Raw genomic sequence first — 20250 nt, 5'->3', positions numbered from 1 at the left:
TGGTTCAGTTGGACTCGGGCGCGGTTCGCATGCAGTGTGAGTGCTAACCGTGCCGGAGCACGGAAGAGGACGCGTTGCGTCACGGTTTTGCGACGCTCCAAAAATAACATGGCAGGGAAAGGGTCGCTTTGGTCTACAGCAGAGGTGCAAAACGCATAAAAACTAAAAACTGCAAAGTCCTTGCTGCACTTCAGCTGGTACCTTGCAAACATCCTCATACGAGCAGCACGATTATGTGAAAATTTTCGCGCCACTAAGGCGACACATCTGTTTAACAACAGGCTGTGGACCAAACAACACAAAATTATCCACAGAGAAAACAGAGCGATGCACTCCATTGTGTTCAGAGAGCGCCGCTCTTACTGTTTATCCCGAAACCGTCGCACCATAATGACGTAAACGTGCTCCGGCACGAATGCTGAAACCCTATATGTGAGTGCAGGCCAGAGGGGGAGTGGGGAGGGGGGACAATCGTACTCGGGCCCGGTTCATGGCAACCGTGCCTAGTGTGAGTACACCCTTAGTTCATGTCAAATTAATTTTGATAAGTCGCACCTGACTATAAGTCGCAGGACCAGCCAAACTATGAAAAAAAGTGTGACTTATATTCCGGAAAATACGGTATACATAAATATACACAATACACATTATGTAAGCTAAAATTTATTTTGGGTGCGATTTAATCATTTGACAGCACTTTTTATTAGTAGTATAGCTGATTTAACAGTAAACAATATTAAAAAAAAATATTTGTTTTTTTAACTGAAGAAAAATGTTTGTTTCTGTTATAAAAATATTTTTAAAATAACTTTTTATAGTTTTTTAAATATTCGCTATATTGTAGTTGGCCTTTTTTTTTATATACACATCCAACTGTTTTCAAAACACATTGAGAGACTTAATGAAGCTTGTTAAAGCAGACTTGTACTTCATTGATCAGTTGCCTATTTAAGACTTTCGTGGGCTTCAGTTCTCAATTTGACATAAATGCCTGTAATTTAGACTAATTACTCTAATGATCTTTAGGAAAAGGCTGTAATCTCACAAAAGACATGCTAATATTCAGCGCGTTGTAATTTCCCATCCATTGAATTCAGCAGAGGCCGAGTTAAGCTGAATTCTCCTCCATTTTCTCACTTTTGATTAAAAATAAATTGGATGTTTGCGCTGGGGTCTCATGACCCTAATTTGGATCTTGATATTGGCTTCTCAGACACATATGATGGTGTGATGTCACCAGAGGCAGGAATGATTTGAGCTGGCTGTAAACAAGCGTTTGTGTAATCAGGTGTAATAACCCTGAAGTAATTGTGTCTCACAAGTGTTCTCTGCAATCTTCTCTTATGAAAACATCTCTAGCTCATGTTTCAGCTCAACATCAACAGAGAGGAAAACTGAAGAAAAGGAGTTGCATGACAATTAACCATGTTTTTGAAGTCTTATATATGAAGACATTGACACTTTTTTTTTTTTTTTTCGGTAAATTTTTACAAATAATCTATATATTCTTTATCCATAATATACTCTGTACAATGTAAATGAAATATTTTTTTCTAAATACAAATAATTAATTAAAATGGTTAGACTTAATTATATATCCAAAATAATTAAAATATTAAAATTATGCATAATCATAATAAAAATATTATAAATTGTATATAATATCTATGTTTTTAATTGCTGATTCCTTTTACATTATCATGTTTATATATATATATATATATATATATATATATATATATATATATATATATATATATATATATATATATATAAAAGAAAGTCTAATTTTTTAATTCTTTACTGGTTTGGATCACATTTGAAATAGGATAATTTCAGTGTGATGTCAGACATTTGGAGCTCACTGTAATCGTTCTTTATATTTCGGGGTGAAGTATGAGTCAGATATGTTCTTGTCAGATGTTACGAAATACTGACTTTCATCTGTCTGCTAAACGTCTTTCATTGATTGGAGGTTTGAACTGGTCTCATACCAACATTAGGAGCGTGTTCTCCTAAATTTCCTGGTCTTTGTGAAAAGCGAGTGATAATAATGGATTGAAAGGAAGCGTTGTGCAGCGTCTGTGCTTTTAGACTGAGGAGTAATATCACTTTAGAGCAGAGAGCTGATATTGAGGAGAGACTGGAGTCAGGAGGAGCGTCACTGCCGGGTCACATCTCTTTAACCTGCTCTTTTCTTCAATCTTGAATAAACACTTTCTTAATGATTCTCACGTGAAGCGGTTTAAAGTCCGCGTCATCGCTGCAGACTTCACTGAGCAATTCTGATCTTGCAAAATAATGTTTTATAAAAACAAATAGTTCAAATGAAAAATTCTGATTGGACATGCCATGTTCAGTGTTTTTACATTTAATTTAGAAGATGCTTCTATACAAAGTGACCCGCAAATGAGGAGTACAACAGAGCGATTCATCCTAAAGAGGCAATGACATGAGAAGTGCTAATAATGATAAAAATGTACTACTATTAAAGTCAACCTCAGAAAGGATTTTTTAAAATGTATGATCAATAATCATCATCTTTATCATATTATTATATCGTTGTTAATATTATTGTCTATCATAAATCATTAAATAATAACAACAATTTAATAATAATGACTTATTTTATAATTATTGTAGTAGTAATAATAATAATAATAATAATAATAATAATAATAATAATATTTATAATAATAATAATAATTATTATTATTATTATTATTATTATTATTTATAACTATAAATATTATACCTATTTGTAGCCATAATAAAAACAATATTTACATTTTATTGTTATGCTTAAAAACATTTTACATTCATAACAATTAATAATGATAACTATTATAATTAATCATTCATAATTGTATTATTATTACTATTATTATTATTACTATTATTTGTATAGTTAGTCATCATAAAATAATTATAACCATTTTTATAATTACTGTCGTCATAATATTTTTTAGGATTTTGTTGTTTATGCTAATATTATACATATTTATAAATATCAATTATAACTTAGTTATTAATCCTATTCACATCATAATTTTACTATTATTATTATTATTATTATTATTATTATTGTTTTGATCATAATTATTTAAATTATAGTAACTATTATTTATAAATATTATACATTTATAATTATACAATTATTATTGTATTAGTAGTAGTAATAGAAAATAATAATTTAACATAATTAAAATATTAAACGTACATAATCATAATAAAATATGAATTACATGTAATTATCAATAATTGTTTTACATTTCTGTTATGTACAAAATATTGCTTACTCCTTTTACATATCATGCTTTTTACTTTAATATATAGTTTTATTAATAGAAAATAATAATAATAGTAGTAAATGACAGGCCTTCAGTCTCAGATGATCGGTGTCTGTTTTTGATCTGATATCTCCAGGCTTTTTCTTGTGAATTGTAGTGGTTTATCTTCATGGCTAGGTTGGTTCTTCGAATACGGTGTGTTCTTTGGTCTCTTTACTTCCTGTTTTCCTCAGGCTTGATGTAAAAGCTAGCAGTAAGTGTCAGAGACGTGTGTGTGTGTGTGTGTGTGTAAAGAGCACGGCCTGACCTCAGCTATCAGAGTCACTGCTCTTCTTTATTCAGTCTCTTCTCATCTGTCTGTGTGTCTCGACCGAGCTGTGCTTTGATCCTGCAGCGAGATGTGATCAAGAATAGAGAAAAGCCTCTTAACTTGTTTGTTGTCCTGTTTCTTTACAGGTTCAGGGTGTTTCTGATCCTGTGTGTCACAGTTTGTGATCATGCCGGGTTGTTTTATGGTGGATGAGTGTGTGATGCTCATGGAAAGACTATGTTTGCCAGGAAAACTGAAATCATATTATATATAACATATATAACAACTTTACAATAATGTTCCATTTGGTATCATTGGTTTATGCATTACGTAACATTAGCAATGAGCAATCCATTCATTAAAGTATGTATATAACTGTTACCATTGTATTAAAATGAACTGAGATTAATAAATGCTTTAGCAGTATTTGACACTTGTAGTTAATGTTAACTAATGTAGCGAAGTAATGGTAACTTTATTGTAAAGTGTTACTTAAAATGGTTATATGTGTAATAATCATTATAATCATTTTTATAGATTTAATATTTCTTTAAATATCTTCAAAATTGATTCTTGTTAGATTCTCATCACTGTAATAGAGTTTTATAATATATATATATTCATTCATTCAATATTAAAAATATTTTTTAATGAAATGTATAAAACTAAAATATTTTTTCATCAAATATATTAAATTAATATAAAATATATTTAATAAATTAAAATAATAAAAAAATCTAGCATGAATCACCAATAATATGTTTATAACAATTAGTAGTCATGGAATTTTTTTTTCTTCTTAAAACTGGCATAATTTACATTAAACCAAATAGATTTCCTTTCTTTTGATTTTGGGCTGAAATATGGACATGTTTTTGGCTGTGTTTTTTACCCGGTATCATTTGAGTGATCAGTGAGACTTTCACATGGACTCTTGTTAACAAACACAAGCAGCTGCCAGTCACTCAAGCCACACATTTGCTCTGGATGTTTACTCTTCCATCACTTTGACTCTATTATGTGTTGTGCTTCATCAGCTGTGTGTCAATATCTGCTGCACTTCATGTCAGATTAATTCAGCACTTCCTGCTCATTAAAGCCCTCGTCAATTTAAACCAACAGGACGTCTCTCTGTTGAGACACTGTTTTCCAAATGAATGTTGTTCAGTGCTTTGGCGCAATGTATTTTGTTTAAAGCACTATATAAATAAAGGTGATTGATTGATTGATTGTTGTTCATTTCTGATTTTTGGATATATTTAAGTCTTTTTCAGTCTTTTTTTTTTAATGCATCTAATAATTAGAATACAACATGTAATGTGCATTACAAGTAAAAATGGAGTAATTATTCTAAATAAATAAATAAATAAATGTGAAATGTGATCCTGTTAAAATGTAAAAAATAAAATGATTGCATATTTACAGGTTTTGTCATTTATTTTTGCTTTTAATACATTAGCATCTAAACATTAGAATGCAACGATGTAATATGCATTACAATGCATTACAAGTAATTATGCCAAATAAATTAGTTAATTTACATTTACAATGTGAGCCTGTTAAAATGAAAAAATAAAACATAAAATTACAAGTAAAAATGGAGTAATTATGAAAAAAAATCCTTTATTGCACCAAATAAGTAACTAATTCAAAATGGAAACCTCATTATCTCTGTGCTTTTTGAAAAATGATTTCTTCTATCTTATCAGTTTAGTGAAATGTGAACAAAACCTTTCCACTTATTTGCTGTGTTCAGTTTTCTTTCGAATAAAGGATGAGATGTAAATTGGCTCAAAAGGAAATCATGTTTACCATTGCACTGAGGAAGAATTATGCGTTATGGAAAATGAGATTTGTTTTAAATATGCAAGCAAATTTCATTAAATCGTTTAGATGGAGTCTTTTTTGTTTGTGTGTGTCAGCGCCGCCCACAAAAGACCCCTATCGCTTTTCTTTTGCAGTCTGTGAAGAATCACAAATGATTTTGTCAGTCGGTGTGATTTACTGTAATGCATGTGCACCCTAAGCGCTAACGAGGCTGACATTTACATTCTGCAGGAGATGCATCTCTGTGTGCACTGCTACAGGAATTAAACACTTACTCCGAGTTTGTTTCCATGCTTTATTTTTTCTTTCCTTTTCTCAATATTGAAAAGCTTCGTTAAATGACATAGCATTAAAGAAACATCTGTAGTATATATTTAAAAAATTTAAACGTTTACATTTATTTTCATTACATTAGAGCGTCTTTACAACCTAAATGTAAAATAAATGTTAAATTGTTAAACAAAAGCCATTATGATGTATACATATTTGAAAACTTAAATCATATCTTTGTTTTGGTTAATTGTTTTGTGAAAGATTTTTTTTTTTAAATGTAATTTAAAATAATATATTTCAATGTGTAAATCAAAAACCATCATGATGTATAAACTTTGAAATATATATCATATTTCTTCGTTTTAGTTTTTTTGGCAGAGTCACAATGCAAAAGGAGGAAATTTATTTATTTTCTTTTAAGAAAGATGTTTTCTTATTTTGTAAATGCATATAATTTTATAGTAAAATAGGATTGCCACATTGCTTTATTTAGAGTGTGCTTGGACTTTTATTTTCTCCCCGATGGCCATTTGAATGACTAGAGATGCATTAGATTAGGCTAAACACATAATGTTTGTGTGATTCTGGTGATTGTGCTGATTGTTGCTCATGTTTTTGTCAGATATGGAGTCAGTGGAGAGGCTGGTTTCCTCAAGCTCCAGTCAGACCTCCATAAGAGCTTCATCAAACCCAGAAACTTCAGCGACAACAACACACAGCAAGAGCGGTGAGAAACACAGTCACCCAGTCCAGTCCATCAGAATAAAAGTGCCAAATACACTGCGACAGAAAGTTCTACAGTGAAATATACATTATAATAGTACATCTAATACTATTTTTATTATAAACTTTTTACGAAATGTTACCATTTCTTTTGTGTTGTTGTGAAACACTTTGTTTGCAAAAAGGTTAAATATTGACTTGATTATATTTTAAAATAATAGTGGTTGATTATCACCACTAATACATTTGTATTAAATCATAAGTCCAGAAAAAAATAAAAATAATTTTTATTGAATTCAATTGATATGCATACTTTTTGATTATAAAAATTTAATTAAACTATATAAAAAAAAAAAGGTATCAGTTAAAATGTAAAACCGCAAACATGGAATTTTAGATCAACTTAGATTTCACATGAAAGTATATCGTTTCGTGACTTCATTTAATTAAAACATGCTTTTTGATTACCAACATTTAATTTAACTTTTAAAATGGAGTCCAGAAAAATTAAAAAATAAAATAAGAATAAAAAAATCTAAATTCATAGGGACATAGAATGTAATTTTTGTTCAACTTTTAATAAATTGTTGTTGATTAGTGTATGTTTCCTGATTTCAGTTATTTAGACATGCTTTTTCATTAACAACGTTTAATTTAAACATTAAAACCAAATTTTAAAATAATTTGTGGAAAAAAGAAAAGAAATGAATTCATTTGAGGAGCTACTTTATTAGTGAACCCCAGCATGAGGTCTCTTGCTCTCTAGCCTGTATGAAATGATCCAATCAGAGGCGGCTGAATGTCTGCTGTTGATGTAGACGCTGTCAGATTAGCCTGACCACACAATAATATGCTAATTTATAAATTGTGATTTGTGCATGTTTTTTTTTTTTTCCTGTCTCCTCGCCTCTTTGTTCTCGCTCATGATAAGAAATGCCAAGAGAGAATCCGTCGGTTTGTTCCATGCAATTACTAGAGCTTTCTCTCTCACTGATGAATAATGTATTTGAATTGCTGTTTTTACATGCACAAAAGCAATCAAATACAAAGATAGTTTGCCTCAGATAACCTGTTTTGACCAGAGTAATGAATTCAAAACAGAAGTCAAGTGTGTGTCATTATTATGTTTACGGTTGTAAATTTCACTCATATTGCAGATTTTTTTTTTTTTTTTTTTTTTTTATATATAAATGTTTTCCTGGTTCATATTGTATATGATCTCAAAGGTGTTTTTTGTTGTTGTTTTTGTGTGTGTGTGTGTGTGTGTGTGTCTGTTTTTTCTGAAAAATTAAGAGGACAGTCAATATATATATTTATATAATGCAACATAGTATTTACTTTTTTATTGGTAAAATTTAGGTGTACAAAACTGCTTATTAAAGGTTATTACAAACATCCCGCCTCATTTTTAATATTTTTTTTCTTTTGAACCCTATGGGTAAACTCATCCCTTTAGATAATTATTTATAAATCGACCGAGGAAAATTTCATGAGCATGACAAAACAGTAAAAGTTATACTTGTTCAGGTCATATTTTTAAACATCAATATTTTTGCTTAACAAGAAAATAAAACAGGGTTTGAATGACATTTGGTGAAATAAATACATTTCTGGCTGAATTATTGAAAGAGCAAAAATATTGCATGGTAACGCAAATAAATTTTCATACTTTTCCTTTTCTTTCCTTTTAACTTCTTTCCTCTCGGCTTTGATTATTCGGCCGCTTGGAGTGCATTAATATTTAAAGGCTATTTGCGGATGTCATTGGCTCTTGCAGTGCAGATGAGGGGGACAGCAGGAGGGGATGGAGAACGGGCTTTTGGACATTTCTTCCAGCCATTTATTTCCCTCGCCTCGTCCTGTATCGACGGGCCGGGCCTCAAAGGAGCTGACGCTAAATATGCAGCTCATTAGAATGAGATTCAAAGCAAAGATGTGTCTTTTTTTGCCTGTAAACGGCCATCACAGCAGCTCGGGGAACGAGGGGTTTTTGTCTCTCGTGAAGGGGGTTTTTCCTGTGTCCAGCTTTTGTGCTCTGACTCTATTCTTTGCGAATCCCTCAGGAGTTTTAGCAGTAAATGACTTCAGGAAAAAGAAAAGCCTACTATAGCCCACTTGAGCAGCCGAGAAAAAGGGAATTCATTGGTTTACTAAACATGTGAATGTCGTGACTTTTAATATATGCATGCGGTTTATAGAACCTGTGCATCAGTGAAATACAGTGACGTGGACTGACAGTGTGTTATATCTCAAAAACAAACCCTCAAACCAGCATTACTTTGCATTTCATACAAATCATGCATTTAGTAGGGATTTACCATTCATGAAATTAAAGCCAAAACAGATATGGCTTGGTGAGGATATCAAACCGAAATTCAGAAAGTAATTTTCTTTCTTTCTTTTTTTTTTTTTAAGTGCTGCGTTTTACAAATAATTTGGTTATAATTATATAAATATTAGTAATAATCATTATGAATATTTGTATTTTATAATAATGGGTTTTATCTATTATTAAAATACAAAATAATAATAATAAACCATAATAAAATTATTATTATTATTACTATTATATAGCCACATTGATATATAATCACACAATTTTGGCCTAATTATGCAGGATTAGAAGCAATCACATCAAATCTAGAATGTGATTTTTCCTGATAAAATGCTATTTGAAACAATCACAATTTTCTTTCTCTTTGTTGTATCTATGAATAACTTCTTAAATTAATTGTAATGATGTAAATCTACTCACATTCTCTTCTAATTACTGCAGATGGTCTGATTTCTCTGACAGGCTTTATGTATCAGACTGAGTGATATTTTATGATTTCTTTCTCTCAGGTCAATTGTTCCAAATGGTTGGCAACCAGGGTTTGGGGATTTCTTCAGTTTCCGGTGCCTTTCCCATGATCCATCACCCAGTCTTCAGTCTGCACTCCTCTTCTCCTGTCCGCTCTGAATTCGGAGGTCTGGGAACTCTGGGATTGTCGGCCGCTCTGGCTGCCCGCTCTCAGATCAGTGCTTTACCAGGTATGTTTAGAAGAAGTCATTAGCTTCAGGGCTTTTTTCACGAGTACAGTCTATACAACAGATTTACAGTGTTGTTTAAATATTATGAAGCCTATCAGGAATATGTCTGTGTAATATTTAACACCAAAATGGCTTGAATGGAAGAATTGCAGGAAAATGTTTTGAGATAATATTCTGCATTATCTTTCCTGAACATTAACACATTTTACCCCCAAATTCTTGTTAACATAAAGCTAAATAAAAAAAATCTGCATTACAATAGTGACATTAAAATAACATTTACATTTTGAAAAATGTGTTGTGTTTCTTGATTTAACTTAAAAAACAAATGTTTATTATACAAGTATAATTTTTATATAAATCGAATAATGCATTAATTCATTCATATAATAAGTATAATATAATTTAAATTATATGTTTATGTATATAATGTCATGTGTATATATAATATTTATTATTATTTCATAATTTCTAATTGTAATTAAACATTTTGAATTTTAATTATATTATACACATCCTGTTGGACTGTAACTTTTACAATTCTGCCAGAAAATGTTTTAACTTAAAAACATGTTTTAAGTTGAATATTTTGTAATGTGTTAACCCAATGTATTTTAGATTATTTTTTTGGTCCCATGTCAAGTTAAAATGTTTTTCAAATAATTTAAAATTCTATGTATTATGACCTTGTCTAGGAGCTAACAAGGCATTAAAAATCAATCAATAAACTAATCAGGTTACACTTTATCTCAAGGTGTCCTTGTAACAGTGTAATTATACATTTAAGAACTGAGTTATATTTATTAATTAACTTCATGTACTTTATTGTTATGGTTAGTGTCAGGGTTTGGCTCAGGGCTACTTATCAGTAATTATCCATAATTTATTGTTTATTGTTGTTAATATAATAGTAGGTACAGTTCATGTAATGTGTAACAAGGACACCTTAAAATAAAGTGCATATATATATATATATATATATATATATATATATATATATATATATATATATATATATATATATATATATATATATTTATATATAGTTGCTATATCTCAGCAGTAAAACATCTGGATCCGTTAGAGTAAATAAAACCTAAAACATATCACAATGTAGTCGTTATTTGTTTTCAGGAAGGGGTATGAAATCAGGATGTGTTTTTGTGAGCACGTAGGCAGCATGTTTCACGTTTATAGTGCTTTCCATCAGTCCGGCGGTCCACGCTGAGCCCCTGACATTTATAAAGACCTGAATGCCTCTGGTCAGAGCTCTGCTTTGACCTCCTGCAGCGTCTCCAGCCCCTCACACTTCATGACACACGGTGATTCTTTTCTGGACAAGATTGTTGCTGTAAAAGAGATGGCAATTGTGCAAATCTGAAGGACCATCAGACACTGAAACTGTCAAATCAAGCTTTTTAGTTTGTTTCTTATATTCATATGATGCAGGACATCCTTTACTATTTGTCATAAAGTGGTTGTGTACAGAAGCGAGTGTTTTCAGCCAGATCTGTAAGCCATGAGTGTTGGAGAAAAGGGGGTGTGATGTCTGCTTTAGATTTACCGTGTTTAGTGCGTTTTTTAATGAAGGCCTGAAATGAGAGCGGATGGAGTAAAGTGCCGCTGTTAGGAGATGAAATCAGATGCTTGTAATCACAAGATGGATTTTCTCCAGCTCTGGATCATTTAGCGTCACTCACTGACTGTTTGTATAGATTTGTTTGCTCGCTGAGGATTTACGAGCTAGTTTGGTTGTGGTTCTGGCACAGCTGAGGATAAATTAAAGAGGTTTTTGTGCTTTTTATGGATGCTTCAAGCTAAAGTGAAGCTGATTTAGTGTCCTGTGTTGTTGATAAGTAAAGAAACAAAATGCAGAAATGGCACTTTTGGGCTTTAACATTATGAAGTATTTTGCATGTCTCTATTTTGCATGTAAATATTCTTTAAAATACCTATTTTTATCATAGCTTTCTATACAGTATGAAGTTGTTTGTGTTATTCATTTTAATGGTATACATACAGTATAGTCAATGTTGGGTATAATGCATTACAACTAACTCGAGTTATGTGATAAGATACATTTTTAATTTACAAGAAAATATCTGAGTTTCTTGACCCCGTGACGAGAGAGATCAGGAGTAAGTGCAGAGGTGTTATGTGTGCTTTGTGAACATGTTACTGTAGTTCTAGACTAAACATCAACATGCATTTACTCATCTCACTTCAGTACAAAACTGATTCATTATTCCTCAAAATGAATCAAAGCACTGAAAAGAATATGACGCAAACACATATTATTCATGCATTTTCTTTTCTGCTGACATTCAATGATCCAGTTCAACGACACTAATAAACAAAAATAACATCATAATTAGATAAAACTTTGTTGTGTTGTGTTTTGCCTGCTGCTGAAGAGTGTTGAACCTTCTTCTCCTGAAAGAGCTGAAATGTTGGTCTGAATTTACATTTCCTTCAGCCTTATTCATTACAAGTTTGGTGTGAAAGGGTTTCTTTTACGGATGCCAGGACCAGAGTTATGCAAAATTTCTCATTATTTTCCAATTCTTAATAATTTGGAGTCATTTGGCACCTAAGAAAAGTCTTTAATGAACTTCAGCTGAAGCAACACATTAAACGAGTAAAGGAAGCCATTGACTTAAATAGTACTTTTTTATTGCTATTGAAGTCAACTGTTTGGAAGCCCACATGCTTTGAAATTTCTTCTTTGTTCTCGAAAGATGAAAGCGACTCAGATTTGTAATGAGATGAGGGTGAGTAAACAGTGGGTGAGCTATCCCTTTAAACTTGATCTGTTTCCACAGATTGGTGGCGTTTTGCAGATGCTCAGGGTCAAGCGTCAGGGGCCTTTTTCCCTCATCTTCTGGGTCTGCCGGCATTATTCAGCGCACCAGCCCTGAACCAAGAGCAAACCCTCCTTCAGTCTCACTCATCCAGACGTGCTCCGGTGAAAGGTGCTACATTTCCTCTCAAATACTCTGTGTGTATTTTAATCCTAAAGGTAGTGAGCGGTTTACACAGACAGCATATTTACACATCTTTGAGCTCCAAACATGAAGACTGATCCTTAGTATAAGCAATATAAATAGCATTTGACCCAAATACTGAGGAAACATTGCTTTTATGCTTTTAAAATATCGATCAAAAATATACTCATATTTCATTTAACACATACAAGTATCTGTATTTGTTAAATCACAGTTTTTGCAATTTGTTATTAATAAAGTCAGGAAAATTACTAAAATCTTCAAATGAAATCAGTGAATTCATTATGCATTCTTTTTCCTGAAAATTAAGCACACATTATTTTGTGACAATTTACCCCGAAGTAATTGTTACTGCAATGCAAAAAAATATATAGTTCTTACATAATTTTTTTTATGTTTATAGATCATGGGAGCATTTATTATGCGGCCTTAATTTGTTTGTGGATTTAAATAAAAAAGCAAATTGTATAATTTTAAATATTATGTATATTTATATAAAAATACATGAAAATACAGCTTTGATCACAGGAATAAATTAAATTTTTATTTGTATAAATTATATTAGAAAACTATTTGAAATTGCTATAATATTTCACAATATTACTGATTTGACTGTATTTTTGGAGATACATGCATAAGAGACTTCATTAAAACATAAAAAAGGGTGAACTTTTGACAATATCTACACATTATATTCATGTGATTTATTTCTATATATCTGTTGCATTGTGCAGTGTATGACGAGTGCATTTGCATTCAGACATTTACTGTGAGACAGTATTTACAGTTTAGTGTTTACCTCAACCTGTCACTTCAAACTGTTATTAAACACATTTGAGATCTTATTTGATCTATTACATATAGATGGCATCTATTTACACCTCTACTGTACTCATGATGAACACAATCCTCACGTTTACAGTACAGAGTCATGCTGTAACTAAAGATGTGTTTGTTTCATACATGATGTTTTCTGAAGCAGGACTGAATGGCTCCATCAATGGAAAGGCCAAATCAAGCTCCGCCTCTTCCACCCCCTCTCCAGTCCTCATCCCTCCAGATCAGACCAAGAGCCTGAAAACCAGCCCCAAACCAGCACTAAACCAGCTAGAGGAGAAGACTAGACACAAAACAAAAGACGAGGTGAAGACTCACTGAACGTGACATTTCATCATTATTTACTCTCTCTCATGTCGTTGTAATAATCCACATGTTGTTATCTTTTCTAGTGGAACTCAAATGTGAGTCAGTTAATTAGTTGACTTGTGTATTGTAAATAAAGGGGTTTAATGCTTTCCATATAGATGCAGCATTCATATCAGTGTGTGTTATAAATGCTGCTTTTGACACTTTGTGTCAGAGAACATCATCCACCTTTTTTTGGGACTATTTTTAGTCTGTCGTGTCAGCTGGATGGGTGTCAGAAAGGGCTTGTTTGTGTTGCTGTCGACTGACATTGCTCTTACTGACAGAAGCCGCGTAGCAAAGTGGCAGACGTCTCCATCAACAGCGACAGCCAATCAGCATCCAGCTCTGACAGCTCGAGCGATGCTCTTAGCAGCTCTGACTCAGACGACCTGGAGGACGATGATGATGATGATGATGATGATCAGAGTGATGATAGTGTGGACTCAGAAAAGTGCAGGAAAGATCAGAAAGGTATCCGTAAGGTATGTGTGTCAAAGTGGTTTTAATTTAAGTCTAACACAGAAATTTGAAATGAAATGAAAAAAGTTTAAAAATGCTAAAATGACTAAAACTAAAACTGATTTACAGACACATTGCAAATATTATAATAGTGTGGACACCACTATTGATTTACACGATGTATCATTTAAAATCTAGTTAACAAAAAAAGTGCAGATTGTTTAAAAATGTAATCTCTGTATTTAGTTGTTTTTCTTTAAAACAAATTATTTAATGTTTATACCATTGTAACCTTTTATATAATAGAAAATATGGTAATATGCTATTATAAGTGTAGCCTTTGATAGTATGGATATTATTTAAAATGTTATTGTGAAATTTATTATTAATATTATTACTACTGCTTAAATATAAAAACAAACAATAATGGTAATCATAAAAATAATTATAATGAAAAGATTACAAATATTAATAGTACTAAATAATCCACATTTAAAGTAATGCAACATTTAAAACTATGTTGAACAAAGCTGTGACATCATAATTTGTAATTCTGCTTTCCCAGGAGGAAGTGCACACAGACAGGAAGAAGAGCCCTCACACACAAGTCCAGGGTTTGCCTTTGTCCCAGCAGCCATTGCACCTCCAGTCCTTCAGGACAACAGAGGAGTCCAGAAATCAGGCCAGTGTCATCCAGGCCACAGGTCAAGCATCCAGTGCTAAACCGCTTGCACTGGTCACGCAGCGACGCAGGGACAGAGACGCACCGTCCCCGAGAGACCTGCCTGCCTCCCACTCGTCCTCTCCAAAACCACCTTCCCTCGTCCCGTCACCCAAGCCTCTGTCTCTGTCTCCCGCTCACACACCGGCCTCCTCCAAACCCACTCCTCTGCAGTCAGAGCGTCTGAAGACGTGCAAGAATCCCCTCGACGAGACCCTGCTCAAACTCAAACAGGTGACTTTCTCTGAAACACAACGAGATAAAGAGCATGCATGCATGTGATATTTGCTGATCAGTGTTGGGAAAAACCAACGTCTTTTTTTTATTTATTTTTTATTTTGTTTTATGTTTTTAAAAAAAAGAAGTCTCTTCTGTTCACCAAGGCAGCATTTATTTGACCCAAAATTAAAAAAAGTAAAAACATTACAAATTTTAAAATAATACAATTTAGAATAAGTGGTCATTTTAAAACGTTATTTATTCATGTGATGCGCAGCTATATTTTCAGCATCATTGCTCCAGTATTCAGTGTCACATGATCTTCAGAAATCATTCTAATATGATGATTTACTGCTCAAGAAACATTTCTGATTATTAACAGTGTTGAAAACAAGTCATATTTTTTAAGGAGACCATGACACGTTTTTTTTGAGAATTTACAGGATTAAAATCATGTTATCGTATTATTGAAATGAATTATAACTTTTATTCAGCAAGGACACATTAAATTGCTTAAAAGGGACAGGAAAGACATTTGTAAGATTTCAAATGCTGTTCTTTCAGACTCAAACATTAATGAAAAAATTTATCGCTGTTTGCACAAAAATATTAAGCTGAAAAATCACTGTTTTCAACATAGATACCAATAAGCACCATAATGAATAATTGAGCACTGATAATAATAATAACAATAATAAAGCAGTAAATCCGAATGACTCTGAAGACTGGAGAAATGATGCTGAAAATACAGCTGCACATCACAGAAATTGCACTTTACAGTATACTGAAATAGAAAAACACCTATTTTGAATTGTAACATTATTTCACGTTATTACTGTTTTGCTGCATTTTTTTTTTAATCTGATAAATGCAGCATTGGTGTGCACCTCTTTCAAAAAAAAAAAAAAAATCTTACCAATGCCACATTTGTGCATAATTCAGTTCTCAGATTGACAGTTTTCATAATAAACAATCTTCTGCATTATAATAAAAACAATAAATCCTAAATTCAGTTTTAGTTGCATGTTTCAATATTTGTGCAAATGAAGAGGCAGCATTCATTTCAGTAAGTCAATGAATCATTGTATATTGAATCACTGAATAAGTAATAGCGGTATCTCTGTCCCGTCAGTCATCTCTACCTCAGGCCTTTCCTCCAGTGTTGAGAGGTGCACAGGAATCACAGAGCACCCCCAAACTTCCCTTCAACCGTCCGTTTCTCCCCTCACTTCCTGCTGAGAACCAGCATCCCAGCGCAGAGCAGGACGCTCCCCTGGCTCTCATCACCAAACCTCGCTCCCAGAGCACACGCACCCCTGATAACCCCCCTGCCTTCAACACTCCCATCAACCTCACCACCACCTCGCTGAAGAGAGAGAGACCACCATTGGTGGAGCACCTCAGGGGGGCGGAGTCTGAACTCCCTCACAGTAAAGACTCTGATGATTCGTTAATGGAGGACGAGGATGAACATGACGCTTCAAATGACAGTCTCTCAGGTCAGCATGATGGAATCATCCAGATCAAGTATTATGCTTTAACATTAGATAAATACAAGTAATTAACAGAAACATCTGGTGAATGTTCATATTTGCTTATCCATTATTACAATTTAAATTAATTTACATTACACACACACAAAACATGAACATACAATGCATTTAACAACAGTCACAAACTGTAAATATAGGAGTGTGGAAAAGCATTTTTTTATTTTAGTATCATTAGCTGGGTTTGCATCACCCTGCTTTTAAGTGCATTTTGAAGTATCGCATCAGAATCGAGTGATGAAAACATTGAATGTCGAATAAAAACACCTTAATTAGCAAAAAAGTTTTTACGCTTTCTTGAGGTGGTTTTTGACTTGTGTGAAAAAGGGTTAATGGGAATAATGGGAGATGGAAATGAAAAAAAGTCATGTGACTTTGTGCTATTGGACGGTAAATCCTGACTAGCCAGTAGAGCGATCTCCTTCCACAGTATCTGAAATGTTTGGATGGAAACCTGGCTATTGATACAATTATAGTTTAAATTTTGATTGGTAATGTTTTGAATTGGGTTTTAATTTTCCTGTTTCCTCTTTAATTTAAGGTTTTTGTCATTTAGATTTTTTTTCCATCATTATTATAAAAAAAAAATGTCTACATAGTTTTTATTAATTAGTTTTATTTAGATGTAGTTATTTTACTACAAATTAAACTTGACAAAAAAAAGAGAAATATTGCTTTGGGAACTAGCTCAAATAAATTAAATTGTGTAATTTAATATTTTATTTAATTTTATTTAATATTTTATTAAGCTGATGTTTATTTTATTTCGACTAACACTTTTGTTGTTTCTGATTTTAGTTTCAGTTAACTAGAATAAGCCTGGATCATGAGTTTGATTCCCAATGAAATTGTATGCCACAAATGTCTTCAAATATAAGCATCTTTCCAGTGCATACATGTTTATGTAAAGCAGACACATTTATCTCTCTATTTATTTTTGGTTTTGTGCAGTTGCCTGTAATCCTGAACCTTGCAGGTTGACACAAACATATATAATATAAATATATGTTCACGCATTTTGCAGCACATCAGGGGGCCAAAACATTGCATGCATGTTTATGATCCTAAAGGATTAAAAAGTCATATGCAACATAATATAAGTTAATTTTTCCAAACACTCGCCGTATCATTTGTCTTCTGCAGACTCTGACAGCAATTTAGACACTGATTCTGATTCTGATGATGATGATGATGATGATGAAGATGGTAAAGATGAAGAGATGGACACAGATTCAGAAATGGACAGAACGCCACTCAAACTCACCAATACCTCAGTGTCTGTACGTGACTCCTCCCACAGCACTAGCCCCGCCCCTCTCAATCTACAGGTTCATAAAACACCTGCCACACCCACACCAGCCATTGTGACCAGCTCTGGAAATTCAGCCAATCACAGCCCAGCTCTGTCGTCATGCAGTGTGGCCACACCCACAGGTATTTCAACAATTGTTATGCATGTATTTATCATATATTTAAATTTAATAATACGGTATCATGTATATCGGCTTTATATGATTTACATAACAGCATTATCGGTCAACCACTAAATTTCTACTAAAACAGCTAGTGTATGTTTCTTGTGTTTATATATTTGTGTATCTGCTATGTTTCTAGGGAAAAGGAGAAGAGTCACAGATGAATGTGTGCTGCGGAAACCTCTAGAATATGGGTGAGTCTTGACCTTCCAGCCATTTCATGTTACCCTTATTGTCTTTTTTTGTAATGCCAAACATTTGTATGCATATTAATATCCTTTTAGGCCCAGAACATACAAGGTTTCTTCTAATTATGCAACTGTGTCTTTCATTAACAAAAACGAATCTGGTTTAACCCCTTTGAGTGCAAACATCGCTGACGGCCCCAGTTTATTATTGTTTCACTTTCACAGCACATTAAACATCACTGTCTTACTTCATCTGGACAAACTGTGCATCAATGGAAAGTTTAAAGACTCAAGCTTCGATATTTGACCAATATTTTGATAAAACATTGTTGCAGTGACAGATATTTAGTGATTTTTGTCAGGAGTGCAAAATAATAAATCCGTATTATGCCACATTTTGAATAGAAATTAACAACTCCCTCATATTCAGTCACGTCAAGAGCGGTTTATTTGTGTTCACATAGACTCACTGAACAGCGTCAATAAGGATTTACAGACCAAAGATGCATATCTGCGGAGATATATGGATATATTTACTGATGTTTACTTCATATTTCTTCAGACAGAATCGTCATTTCTATTCATTTTCCACGGATTTACGCGATCAGATGATAAACAGCCTCTCCCAGCGATCTGTGTGTGCGTGCAGTAGTCACAGCTCGTGCGGTGTGTGACTCAGACTCTGATTGGGTCTTTCAAACGTCAATCTTAAGAGTTTCATATCTGGACGCCGCCCCATCGTGTCACATGCTTCCTGCACACTTCCTGGTAGTTATCTGGCCAAAACAACACTGAAACACCTCTGTACACACAAAATATCCGAATAATAAACCCGCGATTACGATAGTAAAGCTTGGTATGAGAATTTCTTGAGATCTGGGGCGTTTTTATAAAAAAAATCGAAAATGTACATCGGAAATGCTAACTTGTGCAGCGATGAAAAAGGCTACAAATAACATATTTTTACAACAGTAAACGACCAAATTCCACCCCTGATCGCTAAAGGAAGTTATTATAAACACTCGATCGGGGTTTAAAGTGAGTTTTGAGTAAAAGTGTATTAATAATTTCATAAATTGTCAGATGTAGCTTGATGCTAACGTTAGCACCAATGCTTCTAATAGCAGGTGCTTTTCTTCTTCATAATGCATTTTTGTCTCAATAATTCACGTAAGGTCGTAAGAAAATGTTTTGTTGTATTTTTATAGTAAGACTTTTGATAAATAAGGGCTAAATGCAAAGAGAGACTGAAGTGAGATCGCTGCTTTGTTGCTTTGTAAAGCCTGAAAAACCACAATCAAGGCTAATAAAGGTGGAATAAAAACAAAAGAATAATGATAAAAGAATAATGCGGATAATGTGTCATACTTGGCGGAGGTGTGAAAGAACCGTTTGGTGAGAACAATACAATCATGATTCGGGCAGTTTTCAACAGTGAAACATACACAAAGAGCACAGGAGAGTTTACATGTGAGATCTTACAGAGATGACAAGGGCCATAAATCAATCTGATGAGCCTTCTCTAAAAACACACATGACATGGCCTTAGAAAATATTTCATAAAATTCACAGTTTTACAGATTCGATTATGAAATTTTTTATGAAGTCTTGGAAGACTTGTGGCCTTAGCTACACTGTGTTTTCAAACTCATTTCCTACATCAACATTTTTTTAAATACATTTAAAACATATGTTTTTAATATTTTTATTTTTGTTTTTATGTTTGAGCTTATATATCTCTATTATCATAACAGTCTGAGTGATTCTGATTCCTGAACAGTAAACTTTAAAGTGTCAGCTTTGTGAATAAAGGTTGGTTATGTATCTAGTGAGAAAGAATCATGAGCAGAAACCTTTTTATTTTGGGTACGTAATTTCGGTCTCCATGCCAAAAAAGGGGGGTTACTAGTAAGGGGTTAATGACACGGACATTTGAAGGACACTCTATCGCCCCCTTAAGTACAGAGGTGTGTTACTACATCATTAATG

The 20250-nt window shown here is 33.0% G+C and overlaps 1 protein-coding gene across 1 annotated transcript in view; it reads left to right on the top strand.

The window, feature by feature from the left end:
• Window positions 1-20250, top strand: part of baz2bb (bromodomain adjacent to zinc finger domain, 2Bb) — a 72628-nt gene that overhangs the window by 24962 nt on the left and 27416 nt on the right. The window contains 9 exon segments of the mRNA XM_026271141.1: window positions 6323-6427; window positions 9268-9456; window positions 12279-12428; window positions 13444-13604; window positions 13934-14131; window positions 14674-15063; window positions 16181-16547; window positions 17742-18032; window positions 18213-18267. Of these exon segments, the coding sequence (XP_026126926.1) occupies window positions 6325-6427; window positions 9268-9456; window positions 12279-12428; window positions 13444-13604; window positions 13934-14131; window positions 14674-15063; window positions 16181-16547; window positions 17742-18032; window positions 18213-18267 (1904 nt within the window). The 5' untranslated portion in view covers window positions 6323-6324.

This window comes from Carassius auratus, chromosome 9, assembly GCF_003368295.1.
Source record: "Carassius auratus strain Wakin chromosome 9, ASM336829v1, whole genome shotgun sequence".
NCBI lineage: Eukaryota > Metazoa > Chordata > Actinopteri > Cypriniformes > Cyprinidae > Carassius > Carassius auratus.
This window is presented reverse-complemented; position numbering and strand designations above follow the sequence as displayed.